The following is a 27,866-nucleotide window of genomic DNA, read 5'->3' as shown; positions in this document are numbered from 1 at the left end:
GGTATCCCGTCAGGTCCAGTGGACTTTCCTCTGTTGAGTGATTCCAGTTGCTTTTCTATTCTTTGGACACTTATTTCGATGTCAGCCATTTTTTCGTTTGTGCGAGTATTTAGAGAAGGAACTGCAGTGCGGTCTTCCTCTGTGAAACAGCTTTGGAAAAAGGTGTTTAGTATTTCAGCTTTACGCGTGTCATCCTCTGTTTCAATGCCTTTATCATCCCGGAGTGTCTGGATGGAGGTTACACTAAACAACCGAACTAGGTTAATAATTGGCTCCTTTTACCGACCTCCCGACTCAGCAGCATTAGTGGCAGAACAACTGAGAGAAAATTTGGAATACATTTCACATAAATTTTCTCAGCATGTTATAGTCTTAGGTGGAGATTTCAATTTACCAGATATAGACTGGGACACTCAGATGTTTAGGACGGGTGGTAGGGACAGAGCATCGAGTGACATTATACTGAGTGCACTATCCGAAAATTACCTCGAGCAATTAAACAGAGAACCGACTCGTGGAGATAACATATTGGACCTACTGATAACAAACAGACCCGAACTTTTCGAATCTGTATGTACAGAACAGGGAATCAGTGATCATAAGGCCGTTGCAGCATCCCTGAATATGGAAGTTAATAGGAATATAAAAAAAGGGAGGAAGGTTTATCTGTTTAGCAAGAGTAATAGAAGGCAGATTTCAGACTACCTAACAGATCAAAACGAAAATTTCTGTTCCGACACTGACAATGTTGAGTGTTTATGGAAAAAGTTCAAGGCAATCGTAAAATGCGTTTTAGACAGGTACGTGCCGAGTAAAACTGTGAGGGACGGGAAAAACCCACCGTGGTACAATAACAAAGTTAGGAAACTACTGCGAAAGCAAAGAGAGCTCCACTCCAAGTTTAAACGCAGCCAAAACCTCTCAGACAAACAGAAGCTAAACGATGTCAAAGTTAGCGTAAAAAGGGCTATGCGTGAAGCGTTCATTGAATTCGAAAGTAAAATTCTATGTACCGACTTGACAGAAAATCCTAGGAAGTTCTGGTCTTACGTTAAATCAGTAAGTGGCTCGAAACAGCATATCCAGACACTACGGGATGATGATGGCATTGAAACAGAGGATGACACGCGTAAAGCTGAAATACTAAACAGCTTTTTCCAAAGCTGTTTCACAGAGGAAGACCGCACTGCAGTTCCTTCTCTAAATCCTCGCACAAACGAAAAAATGGCTGACATCGAAATAAGTGTCCAAGGAATAGAAAAGCAACTGGAATCACTCAATAGAGGAAAGTCCACTGGACCTGACGGGATACCAATTCGATTCTACACAGAGTACGCGAAAGAACTTGCCCCCCTTCTAACAGCCGTGTACCGCAAGTCTCTAGAGGAACGGAGGGTTCCAAATGATTGGAAAAGAGCACAGATAGTCCCAGTCTTCAAGAAGGGTCGTCGAGCAGATGCGCAAAACTATAGACCTATATCTCTTACGTCGATCTCTTGTAGAATTTTAGAACATGTTTTTTGCTCGCGTATCATGTCATTTCTGGAAACCCAGAATCTACTATGTAGGAATCAACATGGATTCCGGAAACAGCGATCGTGTGAGACCCAACTCGGTTTATTTGTTCATGAGACCCAGAAAATATTAGATACAGGCTCCCAGGTAGATGCTATTTTTCTTGACTTCCGGAAGGCGTTCGATACAGTTCCGCACTGTCGCCTGATAAGCAAAGTAAGAGCCTACGGAATATCAGACCAGCTGTGTGGCTGGATTGAGGAGTTTTTGGCAAACAGAACACAGCATGTTGTTATCAATGGAGAGACGTCTACAGACGTTAAAGTAACCTCTGGCGTGCCACAGGGGAGTGTTATGGGACCATTGCTTTTCACAATATATATAAATGACTTAGTAGATAGTGTCGGAAGTTCCATGCGGCTTTTCGCGGATGATGCTGTAGTATACAGAGAAGTTGCAGCATTAGAAAATTGTAGCGAAATACAGGAAGATCTGCAGCGGATAGGCACTTGGTGCAGGGAGTGGCAACTGACCCTTAACATAGACAAATGTAATGTATTGCGAATACATAGAAAGAAGGATCCTTTATTGTATGATTATATGATAGCGGAACAAACACTGGTAGCAGTTACTTCTGTAAAATATCTGGGAGTATGCGTACGGAACAATTTGAAGTGGAATGATCATATAAAACTAATTGTTGGTAAGGCGGGTACCAGGTTGAGATTCATTGGGAGAGTGCTTAGAAAATGTAGTCCATCAACAAAGGAGGTGGCTTACAAAACACTCGTTCGACCTATACTTGAGTATTGCTCATCAGTGTGGGATCCGTACCAGGTCGGGTTGACGGAGGAGATAGAGAAGATACAAAGTAGAGCGGCGCGTTTCGTCACTGGGTTATTTGGTAACCGTGATAGTGTTACGGAGATGTTTAATAAACTCAAGTGGCAGACTCTGCAAGAGAGGCGCTCTGCATCGCGGTGTAGCTTGCTCGCCAGGTTTCGAGAGGGTGCGTTTCTGGATGAGGTATCGAATATATTGCTTCCCCCTACTTATACTTCCCGAGGAGATCACGAATGTAAAATTAGAGAGATTAGAGCGCGTACGGAGGCTTTCAGACAGTCGTTCTTCCCGCGAACCATACGCGACTGGAACAGGAAAGGGAGGTAATGACAGTGGCACGTAAAGTGCCCTCCGCCACACACCGTTGGGTGGCTTGCGGAGTATCAATGTAGATGTAGATGTAGATGTAGATATGCTGTTTCGAGCCACTTACTGATTTAACGTAAGACCAGAACTTCCTAGGATTTTCTGTAAAGTCGGTACATAGAATTTTACTTTCGAATTCACTGAACACTTCACGCATAGCCGTCCTTACGCTAACTTTGACATCGTTTAGCTTCTGTTTGTCTGGGAGGTTTTGGCTGCGTTTAAACTTGGAGTGAATCTCTCTTTGCTTTCGCAGTAGTTTCCTAACTTTGTTGTTGTACCACGGTGGGTTTTTCCCGCCCCTCACAGCTTTATTCGCCACGTACCTGTCTAAAAGGCATTTTACGATAGCCTTGAACTTTTTCCATAAACACTCAACATTGTCAGTGTCGGAACGGAAATTTTCGTTTTGATCTGTTAGGTAGTCTGAAATCTGCCTTCTATTACTCTTGCTAAACAGATAAACCTTCCTCCCTTTTTTTATATTCCTATTAACTTCCATAGTCAGAGATGCTGCAACGGCCTTATGATCACTGATTCCCTGTTCAGCACATGCAGAGTCGAAAAGTTCCGGTCTGTTTGTTATCAGTAGGTCCAAGATGTTATCTCCAAAGTTCAAGAGTTCAAGAGTAAATGAAAGACCCTTCCTTTGGCCGGATTCTTTAACTGCATTGAAAACTGTTGTCACTGATTTGGTTTAGCTTATCTGCATGTTAGGTGGCTCACATTTTCCGACGTATCGCCATGGTGCAGATCGTGTAGGAAGAATCACAAATAGCATTCGTTTTCTCTGTGAAAACATAGCTACAAGCTGGCTACTTACATGACTATTTTATGTTTTAACTCTCATACTTGTAATCCAACGACGTACTGTACATATTAAATTCTAATAATTTTGATGTACTGCTACTGAATAAAAAGTTAGTTACATCTCTTTCATCTGTCACATTTATTCCTGACGAATCTGCTATGTATGTTTTGTGTGAAGTAGGTTAAAGTCTAATTTCGTTAGATGATTTTTATCAAGTTAACTCAAATTGTTTACTTGCATTAATCCTAGCACTCATTGATAATCAGTTTTCTTTTCTGTTACAATAACTTTATGCGACACTGAGTTTGCGTCGACTTAAAATGATGTGCTTTAAATATCTCTGTTTCTCAGATGAGGAAATAGGAGGCGCAGATGGCATGGAGAAATTCGTGCAGTCTGAAGACTTCCATAAGCTGAACGTTGGCTTCGAACTGGACGAGGGTCCAGTTTCGCCTGAGGAGGAATACGCCGTTACCAATGGCGAAAGGAGCTCATGGAGTGAGTGTTGACTTATTGCTTGTGTACTATAAATTTTCAATATAGTTCATGTAACAGTACTCATACGATTCCTCACGCATGTCGTTGAAGGAGAACATCAATATATGAACAACCTCGTGATGCCTCACGTATATGCACAATATAATTGGTGTGTTCGTCGCCGTGCAAACTGATAATGCATATACAAGGTTCAGAAAAATTGTGTCATATAATGTTAACCCTGGATAGCTGAAGCCAGTAGGAACCAAAACTACTACCGATTGGCCGCGGAACTGCCCTGTTGCCGGATGCTCCGGACAATGCATGACCGCGAATGCTCTGCCTGCCAGAAATCGCGATGTAGCCAAGGCGGTCCGCACGCTCGGTGGTAGCTCGCCAGCCTTCCACTCTGGGGGCCTGGGGCCGAATCCGCCGGCGTCCCGACACATCCATTGTAGTTTCATGATAAGACGTACCAGGAAGAAACCCCTGTCTACAGCTGTTCAGCTGTTAGTTCACGAACAGAAAGTCTTTTTTTTTTTTTTTTTTTTTTTTTTGCTAGGACATTGTTGATTTAAAGCAGGGGCTCTAACTCGCGACCCTCTGACGCGACACACAAGCTTCGTAACGACAACGGTATTTTGCCTAACTCTTTCAAAGATTCCTGGCATTGCCCTGATGTGACTGGCGGCATGTTGAATGCGATCCACTAACTCCTCTTCGTTTCTAGGAGGTTCGCGTCCTAGTGAGTGAACTAGAACCTTGAAGAATCCCCACAGGCTAAAGTCCGCTGGCGTGAGGTCTGGTGATCGCGGGGGCCATGTCCTACGAACATCTCTGCCAATTACCCGGCCGTCGATGAGTTCATTTAAACACCCATGTATAGCACGACTGTTATGTGCGGGCGCCCCATCATGCTGCAACCACATGTGTAGCCGTATGTCCAGGGGAACACCTTCCAGCAGGCTGGGTATAAAAAAAAAAATGTTCAAATGTGTGTGAAATCTTATGGGACTTAACTGCTAGGGTCATCAGTCCCTAAGCGTACACACTACTCAACCTAAAGTATCCTAAGGACAAACACACACACCCGTGCCCGAGGGATGACTCGAACCTCAGCCGGGACCAGCCGCTCTGTCCGTGACTGCAACGCCATAGACGCTCGGCTAATCCCGCGCGGCGCAGGCCGGGTAGAATTTCTTGCAAAACGTGAAAGTAGTTTGCCCTGATAAGTCGAGGAGGTAGACGGACCGGCCCAAACAGATGGTCACCCACAGTGTCTGCCAAAATGTTGAGCGAAAATCGTTCCTGCTGTCCGTGGTCGTACGTGACGTGAGGATTTCCCATTGCCCAGTAATGAACGTTTCGAGTTTTGTGAACGCCATCCCAATCGTAGGTGCACTCAGCGGTAAACAACACAATGGCGGGGAAGTCGGTATCTCGTGTAACAAGTCGCAGAAACCACCGGCAAAACGCTAGCCTGTGTTCATAGTCCGCCACAGGATTTAGGTCTTCGAAATGGTGGAAACTAAATCGATGCTGGCCGTCATCCCCGTAAACGTCCCAGAGTAACCGATGAGTGACCGCCATGTCGTGTCCAACGGCTCGAGTACCTGTCGTGGGTGCTTCCTCGAAGCGCTCGGGAACAATCTCTTCAAATGCAGCATCCCGTCGTGTTCGAGGTCTTCCAGCATTACCATGATATCCTGATGACGAACCTGTTTCGCCAAGTCGCCGGTGAATAGCTGTAAACGTTTGCGGGTGTGGATGGCGTCTTTCTGGGTACCGTTTCTCATACAACCGTCGAGGTTCATGCCCATTACTTTCGGCTAGTCCATAAACAAAAACCATATGTCGTTGCTCCTCAAACAAATACTGTGCTACCATAATGAGATTTTCACTCTGCAGCGGAGTGTGCGCTGATGTGAAACTTCCTGGCAGATTAAAATTGTGTGCACTTGCCAGCGAAAGGCAAAGGTCCCGAGTTCGAGTCCCGGTCGGGCACACAGTTTTAATCTGCCAGGAAGTTTCACATCAGCGCACACTCCGCTGCAGAGTGAATATCTCATTCTGGAAACATCCCCCAGGCTGTGGCTAAGCCACGTCTCCGCAATATCCTTTCTTTCAGGAGTGCTGGTTCTGCAAGGTTCGCAGGAGAGCTTCTGTAAAGTTTGGAAGGTAGGAGACAAGGTACTGGCAGAAGTAAAGCTGTGAGTACCGGGCGTGAGTCGTGCTTCGGTAGCTCAGATGGTAGAGCACTTGCCCGCGAAAGGCAAAGATCCCGAGTTCGAGTCCCGGTCGGGCACACAGTTTTAATCTGCCAGGAAGTTTCACTGTACTACCATGCTTACTGTATGACTTAATCGCAGGTGACGTGTGTGTGCTCCAAAGCGAAGCTTATATGCGAATGCCTCTGACGTGAGGTGAAGACAAACAGCAAGACCTATTCGACGCGTGTGCGTATCACGTTGGGGCAGTGGCGGGGCGAGGGACGTTTGTATGTGTGTATCGACAACCATAACGCTGCCCGTCAACCGACAAACGGGAACAGGGCAATCCCACGGCCAAGTTTCAAAAATGGCTATAAGCACTGTGGGACTTAACATCTGAGGTCATCAGTCCCGTAGACTTGGAACTACTTAAACCTAAATAACCTAAGGACATCACACACATCCATGCCCGAGGCAGGATTCGAACCTGCGACCGTAGCAGCCGCGTGTTTCCGGACTGAAGTGCCCAGCAACGCTCGACCACAGCGACCGGCGGCCAAGTTTCCGTGATATAAAAGTGGTGCGTAGTCGATCTACATAATATTAGCAACTTCGGTTCCTACTGGCATCAGTTATCCAGGGTTAAAACTCTGTGACCCAATTTTTCTCCAACTTGTATACACGATTCTTTTTCCCGGGACCACGCTACCGATGTCCATTACTATATACCTCAGCAGAATTACATAATATTTAATTTGAGTATTAAAGTACAACGTAATTACAATTAAACTTTCGGTACTTGAGACAGCGTAACCTGAAAGCATATACCTAACTTTATAAGAATGATGTTCAGACTTTGCGCTGCAGGAGATGTGTTGTTAGAAGTGTTACTTTCATAACATGGCGTTAGGCGTCGGTACTGCACAACGACGTAGTGTTGAGAAACTGTGACGCCGAGGACCAAGGACACGCAGCGAGAAACGTTACTGCCTCGCCAAAATAAGACCCCTGCTCTACGGTAGAGAGGCGCTTTGGACTAAACTGTTCTGATAGACAATGGAGCTCCACCTCGCATTGTGTACTGTGTATTATACCAGTGACCTAGAGACGATGGAGAGGCTTCGTCCCGCCGTAGAGATCAGTGATTCACAATCCCACAACAGGCCACAGCAGTCCACCCACCCCACCGCCGCCCCACATCGAACACAGAGTTATTGTGCCGTTCGACCTCCATTGCCCCCCCCCCCCCCCACACCACACCACCACCACCAGGAACGTCTCCTACCAGAGGAGTGTAGCCCCAAATATTTGCGTAGTAATGAGGTACGCGTATGTGGAGGTAATGGTTGCACAGCAGTCGCCAACATAGTGTAACTGACGAGGAAAAGGGGAACCAGCCCGCATTCGCGAGGTAGATTGAAAACCGCCTTAAAATCCATCCACAGGCTGGCCGGCACACGGGACCTCGACACTAATCCGCCGGGCAGATTCGTGCCGGAGACTTGCCCGCCTTCCCGCCCGGGAAGCAGGGCGCTAGACCGCGTGGCTAGCTGGGTGGGCCACCCACCTCGCATTGCTCGAGAGGTCACTCGATTACTCCGAGACTATGGTGTGCGCAGGGCTGCCCCCTACACATTTCGGCCACCACAATAACGTGCATGCTTCCAGGCCAGGTACTACTTGACCACGATATTACTGAACCTGGTCACCCGTGGCCGTTATCGGAAACACACGATGACCTTACAGTAAACAAGTACGTAGGTGACTAAGGTAAGCGCATCGCACTGTGAATAATCTCAAAATAGCTGTGCATATACTTTCAAGTGGTTCAGCGTGTCTTAGCGAAGTGTCACGATAAAAATTCAAGGTAAGATGACTTAAGCGGCCTCACTCCCAGGTGCAATAATATTGTGGTAGACTAATACAGCCCAATATATCATGGCAAATACCAAGCCGCCAGCAGCCGCCACAGCCTTCGGGCGCCATAACCTCTCCGACAGGCAGCTTGCCTGTCGCGGCAGTGAGCGCTATAGGCGACATACTACCTCCCTACTCTACGCCATGTGGCCTTTCAGTGCTACGCGATTACCCATGTGCGGGAGACTATTTACTCTGCCCCTGACCACGCAGGAGCCTTCTGTCTCAACGACTTCACCATAGTAAAACCCAGATAACTAACCCTCACCTACTCGGCACCTAACAGAAAGCTCACTAAATCTACTAACTTGTCGAACATGGGGACTATACCCTACCATTGTCTTTACGCATACAAATCCCTCATTCGTCGCATCCTTTGCTATGCAAATGTTGTGTGGATATCCTCCTCACGCAAGTTCTAAAAGACCATCCAGACACACTAACGCCATGCTTCCGCCTCGCTTTCTGCATCCAGTTACCTTACCCCACAAAATGGTTCAAATGGCTCTATGCACTATGGGACTCAACATCTGAGATCATCAGCCCCCTAGACTTAGAACAACTTAAACCTAACCAACCTAAGGACATCACACACATCCATGCCCGAGGCAGGATTCGAACCAGCGACCGTAGCAGCAGTGCGGTTCCGGCCTGAAGCGCCTAGAACAGCTCGGCCACTGCGGCCGGCACCTTCCTCCACAAGGATCCTTTACCAGATCATCAAATTCCACCTCTCTTCAATCATATCGAACGCCTCCAAATAACCTACACCATCAGCAAACTCGACTCCAACAGTACTATGGTGTCCCGCCTCCTTTTGAATCTTAGTGTGCTGCCGCGCCTCTACCTATATATCCCACCAACCCTCCACCTGCATGCCCTAGACGTCCTCTCCTGAAGATATTTTCGCCGTCTCTCCCTCCCAGACCATGAACTCCAATCCGACATATACCCATCGTACCAAACCTGAATCCAACCCAACTTATCCAGCTCCTCCCCTCCTCCCTACCGCACGTGAAGGGCTTCCTCGTCGTCCTCTACCCAGACCACACCTCCTCCTTTTTCCCTTCCCTGTCGCACTACGGCCCTTTTTCTTCCAAAATAGATCGCAATATCCGCTACACCACTCTCCTTGTCCGTCACAGCCACCCCTATGTCATTAAAAGTCTTCATCATCAGTCCTCATCACCTCCACTCTCCTATCTCCAAACATACACACACTTCTTTTCATCAACAATTTACCGTCCGAGTGCAGGTTCTTTTCCAGGTTGTAGTTATAGTTTGCTGTGTTACATTTTTATTGGTCAGTGCCTCTTCTGTCGTGTTCAGTGCTTTTCTTTTAAAAAAAATTATGTCTTCTGTGTTCTTGAAGTGTTTTTAACCCTGCTGTCTGTCGAAATTTCTGTCAGCGTTCTTAAACTATTCATTAAGGCAGCAGGCAAGGGAAAAGTGTACAAGTCGGTGGTGAGGCCTGCTATGATATACGGGGCAGAGACACGGCCAATCAGAGTAGTCCAGGAAAGGAAGATGGAAGTGGCGGAAATGAGGATGCTGAGGTGGATGTGTGGGGTAACAATGAAGGACAGGATGAGAAATGAATTTGTTAGACGAGCTGTGAAAGTGGGACGCATAGGGAAAAATATACAAGAGATCAGATTAAAGTGGTACGGACACTTACAGAGAAAAGGGGAAGAGTATTTCGGAAACAGAACTGAAGATATAAAGATTGAAGGAGCGAGAAGGAGAGGAAGACCGAAGGTGAGGTGGAAGGATAAGATATACGGGGACCTAAGGGAGAAAGGATGGAAGAAGGAAGAGGCAATGGATAGAGTATTATGGAGGAGGAGGATCCAGAAGAGCAACGCCGACCCTACTTGACGTGGGACAAGGCGACGATAAAGAAGAAGAAGAAGAAGAAGAAGAAGAAGGCAGCACTGTTTCTTACGTTCTCCCTTAACGCCGTCTTTAAAACATTAAATTCGCGGTAAATACGTCTCCTTGTTTTGTGTTCAACAGCTAAATCTGTGTCTGATGTTTGCTGGCTGAAGCGGAGGTTGAATGTACCGCTGCCAGCCGAATCCCCCGCCCAAATGGGGACGAGAGGGGATGAAATAACAAAGAAACAAATGCTGGAGCAGTTGCGTATCAGGGCTTCACGCCTGCCACATCAGCAGCTCGCCGTCCGGAGTCATCGCCCACGCCATGAAGCACCTGTTGCTGACGCCACGCAGGATCTCCGTCTACCAGTGCCAGGTGCCACGCCACGTCTCACGTCGTCCCACCGGCAGCTGTCGTCGACACAGCGATCACCTCCGATATATGCCGACGCCCGACGTCCCGGAAGTACTATCGTCTCTCCGGCAGCCATCGTCTTCCTAGCCGTCATCTCTGACAACTGCTGACACCCGAATTCCAGGAATTACCCTCAGGTTGAATACTAACGTCGATCACTCTCGGCTCCTCCTGATCCGCCGCTTGCTACGAAACTGGCGCAGCTCAGGCAACATCTTGGAAAGACTTTTCTGTTTTTACTGAAATTGTGTGAACATTCACCCACGGACGTTGTATAGGAGTTCTGATTTCTATATCGATATTAAACATTGGTGTTGCAAAGTGAGTTTCATCACTCGTCGATACGAGGTTACTTCAGTAACAGATATGGAGAAGACCAATACCAGATTTCTCTATAATACAGGAAGTACTGCTCTTCTTTGAACTTCCTCGATGTAGTCCGTTAATTGTGTATCCTATCTGCTAAGGACAGCAAACGGAGGATCCCACACCGCGGAGCAGCACTGCAAAAGAGGATGGACAAGTGTAGTGTAGGCAGTCTCTCTAGTAGATCTGTTGCATGTTCTAAGCGTTCTGCCAACAAAACACAGTCGTTGATTCATCTTCTGCATAACATTTTCTGTGTGTTCTTTCCAATGTAAGTTTTTTGTAATTGTAATTCCTAGGTATTTAGTAGAATTTACGGCCTTTAGATATGACCGATTTATCGTGTAACCGAAGCTCAACGCATTTCTTTTAGCACTCCTGCAGACGACCTCACACTTTTCATCATTTAGGGTCAACTGCCAATTTTCGCATTATATCGATACCTTATCTAAATCGTTTTGCAGATTCTTTTGATTTTCTGATGACTTTACTAGACGATAAACGATATAATCATCACCAAACAACCTTAGACGGCTGCTCAGATTGTCTTCTAATCGTTTGTATAAATAAGGACCAGCAGAGGGCTTGTAACACTACCTTGGGGAACGCCTGAAATCACATCTGTTTTACTCGATGACGTTCCGTCACTTATTGTGAACTGCAACCTGTCTGACAGGAAATCACGAACCCAGTCACGTAACTGAACGATATTCCATAAGCACGCGATTTCACTACAAGCCGCTTGTGAGGTACAGTGTCAAACGCCTTCTGGACATCTATAAATACGGAAACAATTTGAAAACCCTTGTCCATAGCAATTTGTGTGAGTAACCACCTGGTTGTGTTTCACAAGAACGATGTTTTCCAAATCCGTTTGACTGTGTGCCAATAGACCGTTCTCTTCGAGGTACTTCATAGTGTTCGAACACAATGTACCTTCCAAAATCTTGCTGCTCAAATGGATTAATGAAGTGGATTATCCCTATTGCCTTTCTTGAATGTTAGTGTAACCTGTGCCACTGTCCAGTCTTTGGGTACGGAGATTTTGTCGAGCGAGCGGTTGTATATGATTGTTAAGTAAGGAGCTGTTGCATCAGCATGCTCTGAAAGGAGACTAACTGGTATACAATATGGATTTTAAGACTTGCTTTTATTAAGTGATTTAAGCTGCTTGACTACTCCAATGTTATCTACTTCATGTTGGCAGCTGTTTTTGATTCGAATTCTGTAATATTTACTTCGTCTTCTTTGGTGAAGGAATTTCGGAAGGCTGCGTTTAGTATCTCTGTAGCACACTGTCATCGGTAGTATTTCCATTGCTATCGCGCAGCAAAGTGATCGATTGTGTCTTACCGCTAGCATACTTTACATACGACCAGAATCTCTTTGGATTTTCTGCCAGGTTTCGAGACAACGTTTTTCTGTGGAATCTATTATAAACATCTCGTATCGATGTTCGAGCTTCTTTAAAAGGTAGCCAATCTTGGAGGTTTTGCGTTAGTTTAAATTTGTCATACTGGTTTCGTTGTTTCTGCAATAGTGTTATGACTCGTTTTGGGTACCAAGTTGATCAGCTCCGTAGTTTGTTACAATCTGTGGCATTATTCCAGTCTGTGGCATAAATCAGCAAACCAGTGTTTGACAGTATTAGTTGAAAACAGTCTTGGTTGAAATTTTAGTTTTTTTATTTATCAACTACGCGTTTCACCTATTTAGGCATCTTCAGGCTGATCTTAATTTGGCATTTCTTAGGACGATCCTTTAGACAGTGTAGCTAAAGGGCATCGTCAAGTACATAGGGCCAACATTGCCTTCGTTAACCTCAGTAAATACTTTCCACGTTAACGAAGCGTTCCGTTCCGAACAATGGTCTGATTCTTTGGAAATAGATTTACTTTTAACTATAGAATGTAATTTTCCGTGCACTCCCAACCTGTATTATCTGGTTGTGCGAATTGTACAGCAACACTTTTCCGATTCCCAGAAGTCAAAGTGCGCTGCCGAGGATTCACTGGACATGGCTCCATCCTCGTGCCTGGAACTCCTGGAGAAAAACTGCGGATCGTCCTGGATCGCTTCATGGACTTCCGCCAAGAAGAGCTGGACAAACTACAGCAAGATCCCAACCTATGGATGGCCGACGTCACCAGCACGAATCTCACCATAGTCGAGGTACGAAACACACACTCAGAATGCCAACAAAGGCTTCTGTGTGAAATGATCCCATTTGAAATCAACAAAAATCCATTACTTCTCTAATTTTATGCAAAGAAAAAATAAAAGAAATTCTATTCATGCTTTAACCAGTCAAGTAACTATCAGAATGACATCTGGTTTTCGGATTTTAACCGCATTTCTCGGACAAAATTTTAGTATCCTGCTGCGGAAGCCACTATCAGATGCCTTCCGAAAAAAACTGCTATCACAAGCAATTCTAAAAATAAATTATTCAAACACATTTTCTTTTGTAATCTGAGAATGTCTGTTATAGCCAGTGTGATTTTGTAGATAAGTACTAATACAACTTAATCAAACGAGCTATGTAGAAATGTTTCCCAATTTCACACACTGTATGTGTTTCAGCGATGCCTTCATAATGAATCTGGTTTTCCAAACTAAGTGCAAACTCGTATAGGAATCGATAAAGTCCATCTCTTATAATAATGATATATTAGAATTCTCGGGGCGACATTTCAGTTTTAGCAGACTTCGCATCGGGCCATTTGCAGAATGACGCCCAGTTTTACAACTGAAAAACATATACCATGTTTGTTTGCGACACCATCATCCGCAGCAAGCATGGAAATATTCGTTTTGTAAATAAAACCCACTTTTTTTGCTGCAATATATTTCATTTATTCCAGATGTGTTTCAGCTTTCTGTTTTAAGGCATCTTCAGAGGAATAGTTATTCGAGTTTCTGGCTGGCATCTGCGCTTCCTCATCTGGTGACATGCTGCAGGTCGCGTTTTAACTTCACTTACGAAACATAAGCACATCTACGCGCTACAAACTTCTTTCTTCGCAAGTTTCATGTTCCTCGCACTAATTGTTGTGGAGCACAATTATTCTTCTTCTCTCACTAGTTGTCGATGTTTTACCTAAAGGTATGATTTAAAGTTGTAACTATTGTGTGTTCGCCGGCTGTGGTGGCCGTGCGGTTCTAGGCGCTGCAGTCTGGAACCGAGCGACCGCTACGGTCGTAGGTTCGAATCCTGCCTCGTGCATGGATGTGTGTGATGTCCTTAGGTTTGTTAGGTTTAAGTAGTTCTAAGTTCTGGGTGACTGATGACCTCAGATGTTAAGTCCCATAGTGCTCAGAGCCATTTGAAACATTTTTTTATTGTGTGTTCACGTTACGTCCTAGCAAAAGAAATAAAGTGGAAACACTTTAGTTACGACTTCATATAGGTACATGACCATGTTGTACTATGGAACATGCTTTCAGATTTAGAAAAACATTAATTTTCTGAAGTGATTTTTGTAAATTCTAACTGACTAGTCTCTTAAACTTCAACATACTTTTCATCACTACTAAGTTGTGATCTGAGTCTGTACCTGCTCTTGGGTACGCAGGACATTCCAGTACCTGATTTCGGAAGCTAATCTAACTGAAATCTTTCCGTATAACCTTTTACAAGCATATCTCCTCTTCTTGTTATCCTTGAACAGAGTATTCGCTATTACTTGCTGAAATTTATTGCAGAACTCAATTAGTCTTTCTCCTCTCTGATTCCTAGTACCAAGCCCATATTCTTCCGTAATCCTTTCTTCTACTCCATCCCCTACAACTATAAACATCGAATAATCTAAACATTTAGCATCGTACTTGTCATTAGACGTGCAGCAGGATGATGAGTATTTGAAGAGCACAACATCCCTGAGATAACTGTTTGATTACCAGGGAGGGTCTGCACTGAACGTAATCCCACCCGAGATGTCTGCAGTGTTCGACTTGCGCATCAATCCACTGATGGACTTCGACAAGCTGGAGGAGAAGATCTGGCAATGGTGCTCAGATGCTGGAGAAGGAGTTGAGCTCGAGTTTTTGGCAAAGCAAGAGAAGATACCAACCACTCTTATCGGCGCAGACAACAAGTGGTGGACAGCCTTCCAGAAAGCCACTGAAAAACTGTAAGTAAACATTAAATATGCGCTGGAAGTCTCGCGTCTACAGGTAGTATTTTTAAGTCATTACGCTAACGTAGGGCATTCTCTGTAGCACACATTTTCCTCCTACACCTAGCGGCAATGAAATCAGTAGCTCATTATCTGTAAATCACAAGGCAGCTATGAAAAACATAACAAGATTACTTGCAAGCTGAAAGCTACGTTAAAAAAATCAAAAAATTAAAAAAAATTCTTCGTCATGCAGAGCAGTTGTCACATCCGAGTGCGGGCGCGCGCACACACACACACACACACACACACACACGCACACACACACTGAAAATTTCTCTGCACATTGCTAAACATGATGATGGAAACCTTGGTTCAATCTTTACGGAACAGACGTAATATGTTGGACCGGTGATACCATTTCGACACAGGAAAATAACCGTTGATACACCTTCTTCGAATCGACCGTAACAGACTTACCGACGTGTAGCATTTTAGTATCAAATGATTAAAAAGTTAGCCGGCCGCGGTGGCCGAGCGGTTGTAGGCGCTTCAGACCGGAACCGCGCGACTGCTATGGTCGCAAGTTCGAATCCTCCCTCGGACACGGATGTGTGTGATGTCGTTAGGCTAGTTAGGTGTAAGTAGTTCTAAGTTATAGGGGCTGATGACATCAGGTGTTAAGTCCCATAGTGTTCAGAGCCATTTGAACCATTTGATTAAGGACTTAATTCACGAAAAATTGGTACGGGATAAATTTTTCCCCCATTAGCGCTCTACGATTTGCATATAAAGAGAAAGCATCATGTATATAAAATACTGCAGACTTTAATACCATTCTTATTGTCATCTTCAGTCCGAAGGCTGGTTTGATGCAGCTATCCATGCTACTCAATCCTCTGGGAGCCTCTTCATCCCCGAAAAACCACTGCAACCCGCATGTTTCTGAATTTGTTTACTGTATTCCGCTCTTGGTCTGCATCTTGAATATTCACATCCGGCAATTCCCTCCAATACTAAACTGGTGATCCCTTGATGTCTGAGAATGAGTGCTATCAACCGAGCCCTTCTTTTGGTCAAGTTGTGCCACAAATTTCTTGCCTCCCCAATTCTGTTTAGTACTTCCTCATTAGTTACGTGACTTACACGTCTAATCTTCTGCATTCTTCTGTAGTACCACATTTCAAAAGCTTCTGTTCTCCCTTAACTAAACTGTTTATCGTCTACGTTTCACGTCCATACATGACTACACTCCAGACCAATACCTTCAGAAAAGACTTTCTAACACTTAAGTCTATATCTGATGTTATCAAATTTCTCTTCTTTAGAAATGCTTTTCTTACCATTGCCGGTGTACACTTTACGTCCTTTCTACTATGCCCATCATCAGTTACTTTGCTGCCCAAATATCAAAACTCATCTGCTGCTTTAAGTGTCTCGTTTCCTAATCTGATCCCTTTGCATCAACTGATTTAATTCGAATACATTCATTATCCTTGTTTTACTTCTGTTGATATTCACCTTATATACTCTTTCCAGTACACTGTCAATTCTGTTCAACTGCTCCCTGAAGTCTTTTGTTGTCTCCAACAAGATCGCAATGTCATCGGCAAACCTCAGAGTTTTTATTTCGCCTCCCTGAACTTTAATTCCTACTCCAAATTTTTCTTTAGATTCCTTTACTGCTTGTTCAGTACGTACTGAATAACATCGAGGGTAGGTGTCAACCCTGTCTCACTCCTTTCCCTACAACTACTTCCCTTTCATGTCCCTCGGCTCTTATAACTGCCGTATGGTTTCTGTACAAGTTGTAAATAACCTTTCGCTCCCTGTATTTTAGCCCTGCTACTTTCAGAATTTCAAAGATAGTACTCCAGTCAACATTGTCAAAAGCTTTTTCTGAATCTACAAAAGCTATAAATGTAGGTTTGCGTTTCCTTAACGTACCTTCCTACATTTCTCCGGAATACAAACTGATCTTCTCCGAGGTCTACCTCTATCAGTTTTTTCATTCTTCTGTAAGGAATTAGTTTTAGTATTTTGCAATCATGACTTATTAAACAGATAGTTCAGTAATTTTCACACCTATCAGCAACTGCTTTCTTTGGAATTAGAATTACTCCATTCCTCGGTGAGCCGGAGGGCATTTCACCTGTCTGATGCATCTTGTACACCTGATGGAAAAAGCTGTCATTAGTTCTGGCGGAATGTCGTCTAGTCCCGAGCACTGTTTCGACTTTAATGTTTTATAGCTTTGTCAAATTCTTCCTGCAGTATCGTATCTCCCATCCCACACTCACCTACGTCCACTGTCCTTTCTATAATATTGCTTTCAAGTTCATCGTCTTTGTATAGAAACTCTACATATTCCTCCACCTTTAGTCTTCTACTTCATTGCTTAGGGCTGGTTTACCGTCTCAGCTTTGTATATAGATACAGCTGCTTCTCTCTTCCCCAAAGGCCTCTTTAATTTTCCTGTAGGCTTTATCTATCTTTCCCCTAGTGAAATATTATTCTGAATCTACATCTACATCTACATTTATACTCCGCAAGCCACCCAACGGTGTGTGGCGGAGGGCACTTTACGTGCCACTGTCATTACCTCCCTTTCCTGTTCCAGTCGCGTATGGTTCGCGGGAAGAACGACTGTCTGAAAGCCTCCGTGCGCGCTCTAATCTCTCTGATTTTACATTCGTGATCTCCTCGGGAGGTATAAGTAGGGGGAAGCAATATATTCGATACCTCATCCAGAAACGCACCCTCTCGAAACCTGGACAGCAAGCTACACCGCGATGCAGAGCGCCTCTCTTGCAGAGTCTGCCACTTGAGTTTATTAAACATCTCCGTAACGCTATCACGGTTACCAAATAACCCTGTGACGAAACGCGCCGCTCTTCTTTGGATCTTCTCTATCTCCTCCGTCAACCCGATTTGGTACGGATCCCACACTGTTGAGCAATACTCAAGTATAGGTCGAACGACTGTTTTGTAAGCCACCTCCTTTGTTGATGGACTACATTTTCTAAGGACTCTCCCAATGAATCTCAACCTGGTACCCGCCTTACCAACAATTAATTTTATATGATCATTCCACTTCAAATCGTTCCGCACGCATACTCCCAGATATTTTACGGAAGTAACTGCTACCAGTGTTTGTTCCGCTATCATATAATCATACCATAAAGGATCCTCCTTTCTATGTATTCGCAATACATTACATTTGTCTATGTTAAGGGTCAGTTGCCACTCCCTGCACCAAGTGCCTATCCGCTGCAGATCTTCCTGCATTTCGCTACAATTTTCTAATGCTGCAACTTCTCTGTATACTACAGCATCATCCGCGAAAAGCCGCATGGAACTTCCGACACTATCAACTAGGTCATTTATATATAGTGTGAAAAGCAATGGTCCCATAACACTCCCCTGTGGCACGCCAGAGGTTACTTTAACGTCTGTAGACGTCTCTCCATTGATAACAACATGCTGTGTTCTGTTTGCTAAAAACTCTTCAATCCAGCCACACAGCTGGTCTGATATTCCGTAGGCTCTTACTTTGTTTATCAGACGACAGTGCGGAACTGTATCGAACGCCTTTCGGAAGTCAAGAAAAATAGCGTCAACCTGGGAGCCTGTATCTAATATTTTCTGGGTCTCATGAACAAATAAACCGAGTTGGGTCTCACACGATCGCTGTTTCCGGAATCCATGTTGATTCCTACATAGTAGATTCTGTATTTCCAAAAACGACATGATACTTGAGGAAAAAACATGTTCTAAAATTCTACAACAGATCGACGTCAGAGATATAGGTCTATAGTTTTGCGCATCTGCTCGACGACCCTTCTTGAAGACTGGGACTATCTGTGCTCTTTTCCAATCATTTGGAACCCTCCGTTCCTCTAGAGACTTGCGGTACACGGCTGTTAGAAGGGGGGCAAGTTCTTTCGCGTGCTCTGTGTATAATCGAATTGGTATCCCGTCAGGTCCAGTGGACTTTCCTCTATTGAGTGATTCCAGTTGTTTTTCTATTCCTTGGACACTTATTTCGATGTCAGCCATTTTTTCGTTTGTGCGAGGATTTAGAGAAGGAACTGCAGTGCGGTCTTCCTCTGTGAAACAGCTTTGGAAAAAGGTGTTTAGTATTTCAGCTTTACGCGTGTCATCCTCTGTTTCAATGCCATCATCACCCCGTAGTGTCTGGATATGCTGTTTCGAGCCACTTACTGATTTAACGTAAGACCAGAACTTCCTAGGATTTTCTGTCAAGTCGGTACATAGAATCCTTACAGTTGTCCTCTAGCCATTCCGGTTTAATGCTAGGAGAACTATTTTATGAAAGCCTAAGGAGACTAGGTGGTCACCACCGCTGCAAGTTCAATTCGGAGTACTCTCGACGATTACCACGCTCACAGTCCACGGTTGTGTGTCGCATATAATGACGAACATTCAAAGATGTGACGTTGCAGCTGTCGATCCCGAAAGTAAATTGGCTGACAGCTTCCTGCAGGCGAATAAAGTTATTATGTTTGTATCTTCACTTTTGTATGTTTGATAATAGTATCCACAAAAACTTTTAGACGTGCAATGTATGTACGAGTATTCCCTTGCTCGGAAATTCCTACGTGTGAAACCAATAATTTTACTATCAAGACTATTTCAATCAGTTCATAAAAGCATTGAAAAGCTAATCGCGATTCGGCCGACTAGCCATTATCAACGGCACGCAAACATTGCTTGCCGATGACTGAATCGAAACGTACCAGCGTAAGCCTCAATGAATTCCTGACTCCTAGCAAGAGTCCATTTGAATCATCGTCATACTAGACACTACCCTGCAGTACTAATTATTTTACGCCACCTGTCTGAAAGCGCATTGAGGGGAAACTCCTTAGCGATGGCGGCTCATATCACGACATGCCCCTCAATGATAACATACTATCTGACCAAAAGTATTGGAACGCCGACTAGTGGACAACAGTATGGGATGTGCGCAACCTTCACCCTAATGACTGCAGGAACTCCCGTGGAGAAAAAATTCAGTGAGACGTCTGAACGTCAGCGGATCAGTGGCAGTCCATTATTCCCCAAGACCCGAAACCAGAGATGGTAGTGATGTTGGACGCTCCGATCTGGAGCGAAGTCGACTTTCTGTCTCATCCCAAATGTTCTCTTCTTGGTTCATTTAAGGAGCCTGTGTAGGCCACCACATGTCATGAATTTTATTGTAGACAAATGACACGCGCCACAGATGGTACTTTCTGACATTATGAGTGGTCGTAAAGATTCAAATAATCATCCATCGTTTCCGAACTGTTCATCTACTGTAGCGAGTACAGTGTGTCCTTATCCTTCGGGATTCAGCGTTTTCTTAAGTTCAGTAAGAGAACTGCACCCTAACCGTGACGAAAAATACTCCCGTACCGTAGCGTCAGCGCCTCCGTACTTCACTGATTGCGCTGCACATGATGGCGGGTAACCTTCTCCAGGCAATGGTCAAATCCAAACGGTTCCATTGGACTGTCACAGTATACAGTGTGATCTATCATTCCAAATCACTCGTCTAAGTCGAGTGGCATCTCTCTCTGTACACAACACCGAACGGTGACCACAGATATATGTGGTTTACAATGAGATGCTCGACCATTTTACCCCCTTCTTATTAACTTCCTAAGCACAGTCTTTGTGCTAACTGTACTGCTGGACTCCTGGTAACAAAAAATGGTTCAAATGGCTCTGAGCGCTATGGGACTTAACATTTGAGGTCATCAGTCCCCTAGGACTTAGAATTACTTAAACCTAACTGACCTTAGGACATCGCACACATCCATGCCCGAGGCAGGATTCGAACCTGCGAACGTAGTGGTCTCACGCTTCCAGACTGAAGCGCCTAGAAACGCTCGGCCACAACGGCCGGCCTGCTGGTAACACTTTGCAACTCACGAGTTATTCTTCATTCTGATTTCATGCAACTTTTTACAACCATCCCCCACAATGCTCGACGGGGAATTTCATTCGCTACACCAGGACTGCCTGGTCTCGGTTCAGCTGTGATTCTACACCTACATCTACATACATACTCCGCAATCCACCTTACGGTGTGTGGCTGGGGGTACCTCGTACCACAACTAGAATCTTCTCTCCCTGTTCCACTCCCAACCACAACGAGGGAAAAATGACTGCCTATATGCCTCTGTACGAGCCCTAATCTCTGTTATCTTATCTTTGTAGTCTTTCCGAGAAATGTATGTTGGTGGCAGTAAAATTGTACTGCAGCCGGCCTCAAATGCTGGTTCTCTAAATTTCCTCAGTAGCGATGCACGAAAAGAATGCCTCCTTTCCTCTAGACACTCCCACCCGAGATCCTGAAGCATTTCCGTAACACTCGCGTGATGATCAGACCTACCAGTAACAAGTCTAGCAGCCCGCCTCTGAATTGCTTCTATGTCCTCCCTCAATCCGACCTGATAGGGATCCCAAACGCTCGAGTAGTACTCAAGAATAGGTCGTATTAGTGTTTTATAAGCGGTCTCCTTTACAGACGAACTACATCTTCCCACAATTCTACCATTGAACCAAGACGACTATCCGCCTTCCCCACAACTGCCATTACATGCTTGTCCCACTTCATATCGCTCTGCAATGTTACGCCCAAATATTTAATCGACGTGACTGTGTCAAGCGCTACACTACTAATGGAGTATTCAATCACTACAAGATTCTTTTTCCTATCCATCTGCATTAATTTACATTTATCTATATGTAGAGTTAGCTGCCATTCTTTACACCAGTCACAAATCCTGTCCATGTCATCTTGTATCCTCCAACAGTCACTCAACGACGACACCTTCCCGTACACCACAGTATCATCAGCAAACAGCCGCACATTGCTATCCACCCTATCCAAAAGATCATTTATGTAGATAGAAAACAACAGCAGACCTACCACACGTCCCTGGGGCACTCCAGATCATACCCTCACCTCCGATTAACACTCACCATCTAGGACAACGTACTGGGTTCTATTACTTAAGTACTCTTCGAGCCACTCACATACTTGGGAACCAATCCCATATGCTTGTACCTTAGTTAGGAGTCTGCAGTGGGGCACCGAGTCAAACGCTTTCCGGAAGTCAGGGAATATGGCATCCGTCTGATACCCTTCATCCATGTTTCGCAAGATATCATGTGAAAAAAGGTCAAGTTGCGTTTCGCAGGAGCGATGCTTTCTAAAGCCGTGCTGATGCATCGACAGCAGCTTCTCTGTCTCAAGAAAATTCATTATATTCGAACTTCGCGTTTCCAATCGACAATCGGACCAGTAACAATCGACGTGGGCAGCTTTAGATGGGTTGACATGATCCTGACTGATGTGTTACTGAAGCGAAATCCGAAGATTAATGCAGGTTCGAAGTAACCGAGATCTTCTTCTACCACACTGTTTCTCTGCTGACAATATAGCACTCCACGCCTCCTTTTGTATAGGTGGCATATAGAGGACAGTTCTAGATTATGTTAGGGTGTCCTGATAATTTTCAGAGAGTGTACGTCAAGAACAAAGGGTCAGATCTCGTCCAGTTGGCATTCCTGCCACGTACTACAGTAATAACAGAGCACTTGACGGTAACATCCATTCTTACAGGAGCGATGCTTTCTAAAGCCGTGCTGATGCATCGACAGCAGCTTCTCTGTCTCAAGAAAATTCATTATATTCGAACTTCGCGTTTCCAATCGACAATCGGACCAGTAACAATCGACGTGGGCAGCTTTAGATGGGTTGACATGATCCTGACTGATGTGTTACTGAAGCGAAATCCAAAGATTAATGCAGGTTCGAAGTAACCGAGATCTTCTTCTACCACACTGTTTCTCTGCTGACAATATAGCACTCCACGCCTCCTTTTGTATAGGTGGCATATAGAGGACAGTTCTAGATTATGTTAGGGTGTCCTGATAACTTTCAGAGAATGTACGTCAAGAACAAAGGGTCAGATCTCGTCCAGTTGGCATTCCTGCCACGTACTACAGTAATAACAGTGCACTTGACGGTAACATCCACTCTTTGGATTAATTTTGTTTGTGCAATTGTATACAACCACAAAAACGCAATAAATTCGATTAGGTTCATCAGCTACAGGGTGAAAAGTATTTAAACCGACAAACTCTGGGAGGTTGTAGGGGACATCAAAACAAATATTTTTCCTTGATGTCATTTTTTCCTATGAGGATTATTTAAACCGGTGGAGGCCGTATTACGATCTTTAGTTGTTAGAGGCCGTATTATGCTCTTCAGTTGTAGGCAACTGCTGTCTACCAGTGTAGTAGTGCATTGTTTCTGCTTACTAATGGAGCGATACACCTGGATTGAGTACAATGATATGGTTGGTGCGTACCACGTAGCGCACCACAACGGACGAGCTGCACGCGGGTTTATCAACAACAACATCCTAATCACCGTATTCCACGTTATACGACCGCTGCTGCTGTGTACCAACGTCTGCGTGAGACCGGGTCATTTAGTAGATTACCTGGACAGGGACGCCATCACACGGTAAGAACGCTGCAGTTTGAGGAAGCTGTCTTGCAGCATGTGGAGCGCGATCTTTCAATCAGCACTTGTGCAATTGCACTTAACATGAGGACGAATCAGACGAATGTTAGATCAGTCCTTCGAGAGCAGTTGTTACGTCCATTTCATTTACAGCGTATCCACAACATGGAACCAGTTGATTATCCACCCAGAGCACAGTTTTCGCAGTGGTACCTGGAAAAGTGTGAAATGCATCCTATATTTCGATCCTCTGTGTTGTTTACCGATGAAGCAACGTTCAGGCGTGATGGAATCTTCAACATGCATAATTCGTATGTTTGGAGTGAGGATAACCCACATGCCACAGTTACTAGAGCTCATAAAGTGCGGTTCTTCGTTAATGTGTGGGTCGGTGTTGTTGGGGATTGTTTAATTGGGCCGTATCTGCTACATAGGCCATTGAGTGGCAGGTACTATTACAATTTTCGCGCCAGAGTATTGCCAGAATTGCTGGAAGACGTCCCCCTCCCTAGAAGACAACGCATGTGGTTCCAACATGACGGGGCTCCGGCACATTTCAGTCGTCGTTTGCGTCGATTGCTGGACCGACGGTTCCCAGAAACGAGGGTTGGCAGAGGTGGTCCTGTACCATGGCCTGCTCTATCCCCAGATATGGTCCCCTCTGGATTTTTTTTGTGCGGTGAGAGATGTGCAACCTTGTTTACGCAACTCCTGTTGCATCAGAAGAGGATCTGGTTGCCCAGATAGTAGTAGCTGCAGGAACAATTCAGGATACTCCTGGGGTTTTTGCCCGTGTCAGTCAGAACATGATCCGACGGTGTAACCTTTGTTTATGTGTCAATGGAAGCATTTTTGAAAATCTACTGTAATTGAAATTGGGTTGTGTTAATGTGTTGTCTCTTAGTCATAAAAAAAAAATGTAAAAGTGTTTGTTGGTTTAATTAACTGGCCACTAGAGAAATCTTCCTCTACCGGTTTAAATAATCCTCATAGGAAAAAAACGACATTAGGGAAAAATATTTGTATTGATGTCCCCTACAAACTCCCAGAGTTTGTCGGTTTAAATACCTTTCACCCTGTATAACAACAGAAGCCTATATTGTGAATGTGCCAAAATAATTTATTTGGGACCACTGCCTTAGGGCTTGCCTCTATTATTTTTCAGTAGTATTTAATTTATTTTTATTATACAATCACTACAAGTTCATTGCTAAACGTGAATTACAGCTACCGGAGTCGCTATTTTGAGTTCGAAAAATGTAAACTACTTTAGATCGAAAAGAATACTTTCACTGTCTTAATCCTTCCATGTGTAATGAATATCACGTATCGTTGTTTACAGGGAAATGAAGATAAAGCCATTGATTCTTCCAGCAACCTCTGACGCGCGCTTCATAAGGAGGGTAAGCAGCATTCCTACAATTATGCTCAACAATCTTTTCAATAAATTCATTCAGTAAACCATCGTTCCTGTTATATGACAGCTTTAATCTGCTCCACTTCTGTTATAACCGGTGGCTTCACCGTTCTAATAACATTATGTAAGATAATAATGAGAACTGAAAGAATCAGTTGCGAACGGCCTTGCCGCAGTGCTAACACCGGTTCCAGTCAGATCACCGAAGTTAAGCGCTGTCGGGCTGGGTTAGCACTTGGATGGGTGACCATCCGGTCTGTCCAGCGCTGTAGGCAAGCGGGATGCACTCAGCCCTTGTGAGGCAAACTAAGGAGCTACTTGATTGAGAAGTAGCGGCTGCGGTCTCGAAAACTGAGGACGGCCGGGAGAGCAGTGTGCTGACCACATGCCCCTCCATATCCGCATCCAGTGACGCCTATGGGCTGTGGATGACGCGGCGCACGGTCGGTACCGTTGGGACTGCATGGCCTGTTCGGACGGAGTTTAGTTTTAGTTTTAGAAAGAAGCGATTAGCTTCCGTCATTGTGGTAAGTTACGCCCTTCGTGAAATTGGCCGCAGTATTAGTGAAGACACTAGAATTATTGCTAAGCTTGTTAAGACTCGCACTAACGTACTGAACCAAATTTATTTTCTTTTGTATTTCATACGCTTAAACATTTTCAGTCCACGCTAGGATTTTGCGTAATGTACACTCCCAAAATGTTATTCTGCACTCAGTGTAACGACAACTTTGAAATCCAAATGGGTTTTTCACTTTAACGTCAACAGCGGTTCTGAGCTCCATGATTCGTATATTAGGAGGAAATGTTCAACACACACACACAGATATACCGGGTGATCAAAAAGTCAGTATAAATTTGAAAACTTAAAAAACCACGGAATAATGTAGATATAGAGGTAAAAATTGACACACATGCTTGGAATGACATGGGGTTTTATTAGGAAAAAAAAGTTCAAAAAAGTTCCGACAGATGGCGCTGGACAGCAAAACTGCTACCGTGACGGGTGAGAGGTACGCAGATTTTTTACAGGCCCGCATCATCCTCAGCCTGGCTGATAAACACCTCCTGGAACATACGATGTTTATGGAGGATGGCGCTTCACCCCATATTGCTAGACGCGTGAAAGACCTCTTGAGTGCGTCGTTTGGTGATGATCGTGTGCTCAGCAGCCACTTCCGTCATGCTTGGCCTCCCAGGTCCCCAGACCTCAGTCCATGCGATTATTGGCTTTGGGGTTACCTGAGGTCGCAAGTGTATCGTGATCGACCGACATCTTCTAGGGATGCTGAAAGACAACATCCGACGCCAGTGGCTCACCATAACTACGGACATGCTTTACAGCGCTGTTCACAACATTATTCCTCGACTACAGCTATTGTTGAGGAATGATGGTGGACACATTGAGCATTTCCTGTAAAGAACATCATCTTTGCTTTGTCTTACTTTGTTATGCTAATTATTGCTATTCTGATCAGATGAAGCGCCATCTGTCGGATATTTTTTGAACGTTTGTATTTTTTTGGTTCTAATAAAACCCTATGTCATTCCAAGCATGTGTGTCAATTTGTACCTCTCTCTCTACATTATTCCCTGATTTATTCAGTTTTCAAATTTATACTGACTTTTTCATCACCCAGTATATGAAGCATCTAGAAGGCACTGTCGGATGTCAATGTATCTTCGTACATGCACACACCATCATTGCGTATGAAAATCGTTTGAGTTACAGTTCTGTGTTAAGTCAGAACGGTCACCAGAGTTCACTGGTGTTTTGGACAGTGTGGCGTCACTGCCAGATACCACACTTGCTAGGTGGTAGCCTTTAAATCGGCCGCGGTCCATTAGTATACGTCGGACCCGCGTGTCGCCACTATCAGTGATTGCAGACCGAGCGCCGCCACATGGCAGGTCTAGTCTAGAGAGACTACCTAGCACTCGCCTCAGTTGTACAGCCGACTTTGCTAGCGATGGTTCACTGTCTAAATACGCTCTCATTTGCAGGGACGACAGTTTAGCATAGCCTTCAGCTACGTTATTTGCTACGATCTTGCAAGGCGCCATATTTAGTTACTATGTCTTCTGAACAGATAATATTGTGAATCATGTACCGTCAAGAGAGACGTTCATCATTAATGGATTGAAGTATCAAACTAATTAAGTCCACTTTCTGTATTCTAATTCCTAGTCATGTTCCAGACCTCACGTCAGTATAGTTCTTCCCTCCTCACTCCAGCCTGCGTGAGCTAAAACGCGTGCATTTCGGCCTCCCCTAGTGACACGGTGTTGGCTCTTCTGCCAACAAAACAGACAGTATCTGCACTCGTCACAGATAGCGTTACCAGGTGCTGACAGGGTTTGATAGCGGTCTCGTCGTTGGTCTCCACCCGGCTGGCTGGTCGACTCGTGCAATATCCAGATTTGTGGTGCATTCCGATATGACAGTGGTCCGATATTCCCCATGGCACCGTAAGTACACACACTCCACTACGTTACGGTGACCGCGTCTGTCCACCACAGGGGAGCATCGCCGTACTGTGCTCCAAGAACACTGCAATTCCTTCATATCTGCTCCAGCCATTTGAGAACAAGCAATGGACCTGCTGCAACACTCCGTGTCAAACAGCACCATTGCTTGGAAGCTAACGGCAGCTGGACTACGCAATAACGGGAATGACCATCACACGCATTTTTTTTTTTTTTCTCTCCAGTCGTCTGACTGATTTGATGAGGCCGCATGAGTTCTTCTCCCGCGCCAACCTTTTCATCTGAGAGTAGCAATTGCAACCTACCTCTTCAATTATTTGCTGGAAGTATTTCAATCTCTGTCTTCCTCTACCATAATGTAGTGTTCCAAACGTACAGTCTCAGAAATTTCTTGTCGTGGACGTTGTAAGATAAATTCCGATTGTAGTATTCACTTATGGGTGAAGGCTAGTGGTCCTGCTTCTTTGGAAGATTGTCGTATTGTGGGTTATTGTACTTT

The 27,866-nt window shown here is 44.6% G+C and overlaps 1 protein-coding gene and 1 pseudogene across 1 annotated transcript in view; both read left to right on the top strand.

Moving 5' to 3' along the window:
• Window positions 1-27,866, top strand: part of LOC124803377 (aminoacylase-1-like) — a 103,211-nt gene that overhangs the window by 61,560 nt on the left and 13,785 nt on the right. Inside the window, exons 4-6 of the mRNA XM_047264563.1 lie at window positions 3,887-4,033; window positions 12,782-12,969; window positions 14,701-14,930. Coding sequence (XP_047120519.1) covers window positions 3,887-4,033; window positions 12,782-12,969; window positions 14,701-14,930 — 565 coding nt within the window. The remainder of the gene's footprint in view (window positions 1-3,886; window positions 4,034-12,781; window positions 12,970-14,700; window positions 14,931-27,866) is intronic.
• On the top strand, window positions 25,038-25,155 carry LOC124803966 (annotated as a pseudogene).

Source organism: Schistocerca piceifrons, chromosome 6 (genome assembly GCF_021461385.2).
Source record: "Schistocerca piceifrons isolate TAMUIC-IGC-003096 chromosome 6, iqSchPice1.1, whole genome shotgun sequence".
Taxonomy (NCBI): Eukaryota; Metazoa; Arthropoda; class Insecta; order Orthoptera; family Acrididae; genus Schistocerca; species Schistocerca piceifrons.
The sequence above is the reverse complement of the archived record's forward strand: the minus strand, read 5'-3'. Positions and strand labels throughout refer to the sequence as shown.